This window comes from Coregonus clupeaformis, chromosome 17, assembly GCF_020615455.1.
Source record: "Coregonus clupeaformis isolate EN_2021a chromosome 17, ASM2061545v1, whole genome shotgun sequence".
Taxonomy (NCBI): Eukaryota; Metazoa; Chordata; class Actinopteri; order Salmoniformes; family Salmonidae; genus Coregonus; species Coregonus clupeaformis.
This window is the reverse complement of record NC_059208.1, coordinates 23969819-23978957: the sequence shown is the minus strand read 5'-3', so window position 1 is coordinate 23978957 and position 9139 is coordinate 23969819. Positions and strand designations below refer to the sequence as shown.

The 9139-nt window shown below is 45.1% G+C and overlaps 1 protein-coding gene across 1 annotated transcript in view; it reads right to left on the bottom strand.

Moving 5' to 3' along the window:
• Nucleotides 1–1547: 1547 nt before the first annotated feature.
• The window catches only part of LOC123492851 (lamin-A-like), a 29996-nt gene continuing 22404 nt past the window's right edge, over nucleotides 1548–9139 (bottom strand). The window contains exons 3-13 of the mRNA XM_045226167.1: nucleotides 8006–8162; nucleotides 7464–7589; nucleotides 6682–6855; nucleotides 6383–6508; nucleotides 5955–6175; nucleotides 5526–5862; nucleotides 5253–5360; nucleotides 4943–5062; nucleotides 4695–4751; nucleotides 4132–4338; nucleotides 1548–3888 (exon numbers count right to left, since the gene is read on the bottom strand). Coding sequence (XP_045082102.1) covers nucleotides 3853–3888; nucleotides 4132–4338; nucleotides 4695–4751; nucleotides 4943–5062; nucleotides 5253–5360; nucleotides 5526–5862; nucleotides 5955–6175; nucleotides 6383–6508; nucleotides 6682–6855; nucleotides 7464–7589; nucleotides 8006–8162 — 1669 coding nt within the window. The 3' untranslated portion in view covers nucleotides 1548–3852. The remainder of the gene's footprint in view (nucleotides 3889–4131; nucleotides 4339–4694; nucleotides 4752–4942; nucleotides 5063–5252; nucleotides 5361–5525; nucleotides 5863–5954; nucleotides 6176–6382; nucleotides 6509–6681; nucleotides 6856–7463; nucleotides 7590–8005; nucleotides 8163–9139) is intronic.

The window sequence follows — 9139 nt, the reverse complement described above, 5'->3', positions numbered from 1 at the left end:
AAATGTAAATGTTAACTGCACCTGTTTGAACTCGTTATCTGTATAAAACACACCTGTCCACACACTCAATCAAACAGACTCCAACCTCTCCACAATGGCCAAGACCAGAGAGCTGTGTAAGGATATCAGGGATACAATTGTAGACCTGCACAAGGCTGGGATGGGCTACAGGACAATAGGCAAGCAGCTTGGTGAGAAGGCAACAACTGTTGATGCAATTATTAGAAAATGGAAGAAGTTCAAGATGACGGTCAATCACCCTCGGTCTGGGGCTCCATGCAAGATCTCACCTCGTGGGGCATCAATGATCATGAGGAAGGTGAGGGATCAGCCCAGAACTACACGGCAGGACCTGGTCAATGACCTGAAGAGAGCTGGGACCACAGTCTCAAAGAAAACCATTAGTAACACACTACGCCGTCATGGATTAAAATCCTGCAGCGCACGCAAGGTCCCCCTGCTCAAGCCAGTGCATGTCCAGGCCCGTCTGAAGTTTGCCAATGACCATCTGGATGATCCAGAGGAGGAATGGGAGAAGGTCATGTGGTCTGATGAGACAAAAATAGAGCTTTTTGGTCTAAACTCCACTCGCCGTGTTTGGAGGAAGAAGAAGGATGAGTACAAACCCAAGAACACCATCCCAACCGTGAAGCATGGAGGTGTAAACATCATTATTTGGGGATGCTTTTCTGCAGAGGGGACAGGACGACTGCACCGTATTGAGGGGAGGATGGAATGGGCCATGTATCGCGAGATCTTGGCCAACAACCTCCTTCCCTCAGTAAGAGCATTGAAGATGGGTCGTGGCTGGGTCTTCCAGCATGACAACGACCCGAAACACACAGCCAGGGCAACTAAGGAGTGGCTCCGTAAGAAGCATCTCAAGGTCCTGGAGTGGCCTAGCCAGTCTCCAGACCTGAACCCAATAGAAAATATTTGGAGGGAGTTGAAAGTCCGTATTGCCAAGCGACAGCCCCTAAACCTGAAGGATCTGGAGAAGGTCTGTATGGAGGAGTGGGCCAAAATCCCTGCTGCAGTGTCTGCAAACCTGGTCAAGACCTACAGGAAACGTATGATCTCTGTAATTGCAAACAAAGGTTTCTGTACCAAATATTAAGTTCTGCTTTTCTAATGTATCAAATACTTATGTCATCCAATAAAATGCAAATGAATTACTTAAAAATCATACAATGTGATTTTCTGGATTTTTGTTTTAGATTCCGTCTCTCACAGTTGAAGTGTACCTATGATAAAAAATTACAGACCTCTACATGCTTTGTAAGTAGGAATACACTGCCGATTTTGCAGGTTTCAAATACTTGTTCTCCCCACTGTATATATATATTTCTTTTTTTCTAGCTCCTCAATGTTTTTCACTGTTTTTCAATGTAATCATGCAATATGTTGTATATAATGTACATAAAATGGCTGAACTTTTTATGCACTTGTTCATTTGTATTTTGTACTCCAGTAGCTACTTGAAATCTAATATCACACATCAAACCACAGATTACATTTGATTAAGAAGTCAACCACAAGAGAGCAAGTGTTGGGAAAATAATTTTAAAGGCAAAAAATAGTAAATCACTACTACACTCTACTTGGATTGCATGGCTTTTTCATATTAGGAATAATCATTTCTTACAAATTCAATTGAGCATTATGTACAAGTACAATTTCCGTACAAATATGCAAATATGGCCTACATACTCTGTAAATCTATAAATTCCATTGTCTTTAAAGACAAAATACCACATATCTTTGGAATTGACACTTCATAATGCAAGAAGAATACATCATTTTCAATGATCACTAGCAGGTATCGATAAGGCACTTGAGAAAAGAAATATACTGAAAAAAGTAAAACTATCTGAATCGGTCAAGTAAGAAATGATTATTGAGCTTTTCTCAGGTATTTCTGAGGCAGTGAACTTTTCTCCTGTTTGGTAGTGATAGAAATGTGTATGAAGTACAAAAAAACACAAAATGTTCAAAAACTATCAAGTATTCTCAGAAAATCTTTACTGCTTATACATCCTATAAAAGGCTGCCAGACTACTGTACATGCCTCTTAATATGCAGTGGATAAAGCTTTGTAGATGATTGTAGCTCGTTCTTGACAAAGTTATAAAGAAATAAGAAGCCCTCATACACCCCCCCAAAAAAAAAAATTTATAAACATGCCCAAAAGCAAAGCCACTAAGCTCAGAAAAACATAGCCATTATAATCCTTTAGTGGGAGAGAGGCCTCTGGACAATAGTCTCAAGACTACAATACATGATTACAGAGGACAAAATAAGTCAATTGGCATCATATCATGAGGAATGGATGGTTTAAGTTTCATTTAGGTTTCCTTCTCTAGTAAATACTCTTTCTGACATTGTCAAAGTGAGAGTTCTTATGCACCATGTAAATATAAACAGTAATTGAAGACAATAATTGATTACACTGAAAATATGCTATGAGGCAATATTGGCACCAACATATTTGCCAGTGCAACATACTGTAGTTCATTAATAAAGTAAACGTTTGGCCAGATAGACTATATGGTATTAACTACCCCTATGGGCCGTTCAGGCTTGAGCAAAGCTTACTTACTAACTATCTGAACCCATTCTTTCTGACACTACACCTAATACAAACAAAGGTACAGAATGTACACATTCTGTTGCACTGCTGTCATGAGAAGGTAAGCATTGTCCTTTCATTTAAATCAACATACTTCCAACTCAGGCAATTTCTGACTTTAGAGTCTGCCTCATTCCCTCATCCATTAACATGCAGAATCATAATAGAACGTTACAGTAACATTACTATAATCCATCTGGCAATTATCCCAGATTCAAAATGCAGCAAAATAGTCCCTAGAAATCATATTTTTCTGCCTTGATGAGTTGCCCTACAGTACAACTACCTAAACAAAAAAGTGTGGCATAATTGTTTTGTTTTTTCAAACAAGACAAAGGTGAGGTCAGACAAGGATTATCAGCCTCTAAGAGGAAACTCTTTCTAGAGGTCATATCAAGACCTTCAACAACTTTACAATACAGTCCTACTTTGTCTTCCCCATATCTGTGCTCTCATCTCGTTTGCTTTCCTTTCTTTAACAACTACGAACCTCTTTCAAGCCTGTGAAAACAAGTCACAATTTGGAACCTATATCCATATCACCATAGTTGTCTGATTGTTTCATGAGTAATACTATAGATGTCATTCCATAAAAAACTACCGCCTTGTGTTCAGAAATATAAACCACTTGATGGCAGTTTCAAGTTTGAGCTCCTCTTTGTAACTATGGCTTTAGAATGACCAATCCCATCATCCCATCGCTCAGTCTAATACAAAAAACCCATAATCCTCTAGGGGTCTGAGGGGGTCAACTCCATCTCTATTAAGTGACATTCAGGACATTCTATGGTAGTGTATGGGGAATACCAGGGCAGAGATCCCTGGTTCCAGCCCCCACAGGGTTTGCTGCTGTGCGTGTTTAGTGTTGACAGCTTAGACATGAGACGCAAAAGTCCACTATGGATCAAAGTCCACTGTAATGGTTAAAGGTGCTTTCTGTGCCTCTCTCCCTAGATATGGCCCTAAACAGTGCAAGCATCTGCCCAGCCCACATGCAATATAACTCGAATATACAAGCTCATATATCTGAAGTGAATACGCAGCTCCTAACCCTTTTCCAAACACCAAAGCCAATCTAACCTGCAGATGATGTCATACAAAATAGGACCGATCATATACGAAACAAAGGAAATAAAAAGTAATAAACAAATAAAAAAAAGGAGTCTCCCATCCATGTGTGGTGTGGGAGGTTCTTGTCCAGGTAAGGTGGTGCCTGCCTGGTTTTACATGATGGAGCAGTTCTCCGGTCTGGGACCTCCCTGAGAAAGACAGGAAGTGACATGGGGGGAACAGGAAGGCGATGTTGTCATAACAGCACGAGAAACAGGAAAACTGGGATAACAGTGTTGCTGTGCGCATGTGAGTGAGAGAGAGAATGAGGGGGTGTTTGTGCTTTGAAACAGAAATAGTGTGTTAAAAGTGTCTTAAAATGTATGTTAAAATGCATTTGTCTTCATTAAAACGATCTACATGATCAAACAGATGATGGAGTCCTACAGTACCTGTCTGGGTGAGTTGCTGCCCATTATAAAGAGGGGAGACATCAGGCCCTCAGGTAGACCACCTCCTCCACTGCTGATGGAGCAGGAGCCGCTGGACACCCCTGAGGTGGCACAGCTCTTATCAGACGGCTGGCCACACGAGCCACAGACCACCGTGCGGCTCCGCAGGTTGTACTCACTGTCCACACCGCATGCGCTGTGGTTGCCCTGCAGAGGGAGACAGAGAACAGAAGGTTCGAACATTACTGTTAAATACCAACTGTAGCCACTGTGAGGCAGTGGTTCCTACACTTTTTAGCACTGGGACCCAGTGACGGTAAATCAAAGTATTTCTATTTTTCTTGTCACCCTTTAGATAAGTATTTTAGATGTATCATCACACTCCCCTGGCCTTGTTGGGTGACTAAATAAGTACTCTACATAAATTAACCTATTTTCATCTGAAACAGGCGATCATGAACAATGTTTTGGCTCAATAGCCTTCCTCACAGTGCAAGTATAGTATGAGTCATTTATTTATTTATCGTCCTGAGCCTGCGTCTTTCATAAACAGTGAGACTCACGTCATCGTCATCATCTTCCTGGAGCAGGGTGCGTGTAACTTTCCTCTGTGCCATTTCCTGTGGGAAAGAGAGGCGCAGAACAGTCAGTTTGTCAATTGGCTATGACGTGAGTAATGTAATTTATCAAATCTCACATGCATTCAAATATGTAGGAAGTGGGATGATGTTGCCAAGAGCAAGACTGAACAGTCAACGGGACAATGGGAAGGTACAACTACAAACATGTGCGTGTGTCGTGTGTGTCTCACCTCTCCATTGGCGCTGACCAGGGTGGTTTGGAACAGGTCTCCGCTGCCCCATGAGTTCTGGGTCTTCCACACCAGGTCTGAGGGGGGATTGTGGGTGCCACCTGCTCCTGAAGCCCAAATCTACAGAGGGAAGAGGTACAGGACTGTCTGTTATGGCCTGATCACATGCTACAGATACTTTACACACAGGCCTACATTGTGACAAACATGCTGCTCCCTGTTAGAATACACACTTCTCTCAACATCTTGTACGAAAAACTGAACACAAACATATTGATGACAGTGCAGACATGATGAAGGTTTTACTCACGGTGACGGTCTGTCCTGCCTTAAGGGTGAACTTGGGGGGGAACTTGTAGACGATGGGGGTGCTGGTGCCCACCTGTCTCTTCACCTGCCAGTGGCCCAGGAGCTGGTCCTGAAGGAGAACAGATAAGCATTAAGTCTGTTTCAGCCAATGTCAACTAAAATCACTAAGTAGTTCATCACCCAACATGGTGTTTTTACCATATAACAGAAAGCATGCGACGCATCGTAGCATAAAGCACCCATTGTATGTCAAGCTGACCGATTAACTCCATACCTCGTTGGCCTTGTTGCTGAGGCGGACGTACTTCCCCTCCAGGTCCACCTCGTCCACGGTGACGCGGCCACTAGCAGAGGCCTGCTGGGCGATGCGTGTACGGGTCACGACGCCCCCCGCCAGGCTGGAGGTCTCGCTGTCGTTGTCATTGAGCCGTCTCTTCTTGGCGCTGGCCGTGCCTGAGGAGTTGCGACTGCCGCTGGTGGACTGGAAAACGCGGGCGCTGTGGCTGTGTCCTGAGCCGGAGGTACGGGTGGTAAGGGTGTGTGCTGAGCCCGAACCGGTGGTACGGGACACGGTGACTCGGGTTGGGGGAGGGCTGGGAGACAGACGCAGTCTGGGGGGAGGCAGAGAAGAAGATTGTTGATACAAATCTAGTGTGTGTGTGTGTGTGTGTGTGTGTATGCATGATGTGTAATGTCTCCTCACCTCTCCTCCTCTCCCTCCAGCAGTTTACGGTAGGCGCTGATCTCCATGTCCAGGGCCAGTTTGATGTCCAGCAGCTCCTGGTATTCATCCAGCTGTTGCTGCATTCGCATGCGCATGTCCCTCATCTCCTTCTCCTTGTCCTCCAGGCGCTGGCGCATCATGTCCCGCTCACGGGCCAGAGACTCCTCCAGCTCACGCATCTTGGCCTCCCTCGCCGCCAGCTAACACAGAGAGGGTTGATACGCCGGTTAGACCAACCAAACGGCCATATTAGATAGAGATGAGATGAACTGTGCTAATACTTTGTATTAGAGAGCCAACACTTGAGCTAAGATTACAGCTGTCAGAGCTCCACAGTACGGAGATATACGGTAAGAGACTTCTGTGATTGACAGTGTGATTGACAGATGGACAGGGTGCAGCCGTACCTGTTTCTGCAGCTGGCTGAGCTGGGAGGACATGCCCTCCATCCGCACACGGGTCTGCTGCAGCTCCTCGTGGGCCGCCCCCACCAGGGTGCTGTTCCTGTCTGCAGAGTGACGGGCGTTCTCCAGCTGAGACACACACAGGGCCAGAGGTCAGAACGAAACCATGTGTCTGTGCTAGGTTGGCACTGGGCCAGTGAAAGGATGTTGAATGATGAATGGACAGTACTACCGATTTCAACTGATCTACTTCTAGTCCACGTTTGAGCTGGCAGTGTGGACCTGTGGGTTCTGCTCCCTACCTTGGAGTTGTAGGTCTTTTCGATCTCGTCCTTGTAGATGCGGACCTGCTCCTCGTGCTGGGCTCTCAGCTCCATCAGGGCCTCGGCCAGCTTACTCTCGTAATCCTGCTTTGTTCCTGCACTGTCAATCTCCACCATGCGAGACTCGTGCCTGCGCTTGGACTCCCTCAGCTCCTGCAGGGAGATAGACGGTACAGGCATACCTGAGTTATAGAAGAGAGGGTGAAGAGGTAACCTCATAAACCAGACTGATCTCGGTGTTCCATCAGTCTGGTTTACAAGGCTAGTGAAGCGAAAGAAAGAAAGAAAGAAAGAAAGAAAGAAAGAAAGAAAGAAAGAAAGAAAGAAAGAAAGAAAGAAAGAAAGAAAGAAAGAAAGAAAGAAAGAAAGAAAGAAAGAAAGAAAGAAAGAAAGAAAGAAAGAAAGAAAGAAAGAAAGAAAGAAAGAAAGAAAGAAAGAAAGAAAGAAAGAAAGAAAGAAAGAAAGAAAGAAAGAAAGAAAGAAAGAAAGAAAGAAAGAAAGAAAGAAAGAAAGAAAGAAAGAAAGAAAGAAAGAAAGAAAGAAAGAAAGAAAGAAAGACGAGGAAACAAAATAAGGGAGAGAAAAATAATGAGAGAAAGAAAGAGAAGAGAGAGAAAAAGAGAGAGTGAGGTAGAGAGAGAGGTAGAGAGAGAGGTAAAGAGAGAGAGAGGTAAAGAGAGAGAGAGGTAAAGGAAGAAAATGAGAAAAGGCGAGACAGAGGGTAAGTGTGAGGTAAGAGAGAGAGAGAGAGAGAGTCTCACCTCTCCGTAGATGTTCTTCTGGAACTGCAGTTCTTCCTTGAGGGTCTGCAGGCGGTTCTCAGCATCCACTCTCCTCAGCATCTCATCCTGAAGCTGCTTCTTAGCATCGCTCAGACCGGTCTCCAGCTAAGGGACAGAGAGTTTAAAGTTGGATGATTATCTTTAGGGTTATGTTAGATATGACAAATTTGTTGATCCTTTGGCAAGGAGGAATAGAGGAGTTGCATGTAGGATGTCAACTCATGACAGGGTGAAACTGTAGTTCACTTACGTGACCAAAAGGTGGCATAGAACGATCCATGATGATGCACTGAACTTGTTACAGCACTTACCCAAAAATCCTATTCACAATTGATAGTTCTTTAAATGTAACCATTTTTCTTTATATACAATGGAAGAAAAAATATAATTTCCGGTAGGGGAGTTTTTTTTCATCCAATTATATGCAGTCTGAAACCTGTACCTGAGGTGCGAGTATGCAGTATGTGTAGAATTCAGAGTTGTCACAGTTATCCATTAGGCCTTTACCACTAGTCTCTTACCTTGGCTAGCTGGGCCTTCAGGTCCCTGACCTCAGCATCTAGAGAGCGTTTCTCCCCCAGGGCGGTGGACAGGGAGGCATCTTTAGAGTTCAACAGAGCCTCTAAATCCCTCAGCCGGGCCAGAGCAGCCTCCAGGTCCGACTCCTTCTTCCCATTTCTGTTGAGACAGGTAGTTAAATACACTGCTCAAAAAAATAAAGGGAACACTTAAACAACACAATGTAACTCCAAGTCAATCACACTTCTGTGAAATCAAACTGTCCACTTAGGAAGCAACACTGATTGACAATAAATGTCACATGCTGTTGTGCAAATGGAATAGACAACAGGTGGAAATTATAGGCAATTAGCAAGACACCCCCAATAAAGGAATGGTTTTGCAGGTGGTGACCACAGACCACTTCTCAGTTCCTATGCTTCCTGGCTGATGTTTTGGTCACTTTTGAATGCTGGCGGTGCTTTCACTCTAGTGGTAGCATGAGACGGAGTCTACAACCCACACAAGTGGCTCAGGTAGTGCAGCTCATCCAGGATGGCACATCAATGCGAGCTGTGGCAAGAAGTTTTGCTGTGTCTGTCAGCGTAGTGTCCAGAGCATGGAGGCGCTACCAGGAGACAGGCCAGTACATCAGGAGACGTGGAGGAGGCCGTAGAAGGGCAACAACCCAGCAGCAGGACTGCTACCTCTGCCTTTGTGCAAGGAGGAGCAGGAGGAGCACTGCCAGAGCCCTGCAAAATGACCTCCAGCAGGCCACAAATGTGCATGTGTCTGCTCAAACGGTCAGAAACAGACTCCATGAGGGTGGTATGAGGGCCCGACGTCCACAGGTGGGGGGTTGTGCTTACAGCCCAACACCGTGCAGGACGTTTGGCATTTGCCAGAGAACACCAAGATTGGCAAATTCGCCACTGGCGCCCTGTTCTCTTCACAGATGAAAGCAGGTTCACACTGAGCACATGTGACAGACGTGACAGAGTCTGGAGACGCTGTGGAGAACGTTCTGCTGCCTGCAATATCCTCCAGCATGACCGGTTTGGCGGTGGGTCAGTCATGGTGTGGGGTGGCATTTCTTTGGGGGGCCGCACAGCCCTCCATGTGCTCGCCAGAGGTAGCCTGACTGCCATTAGGTACCG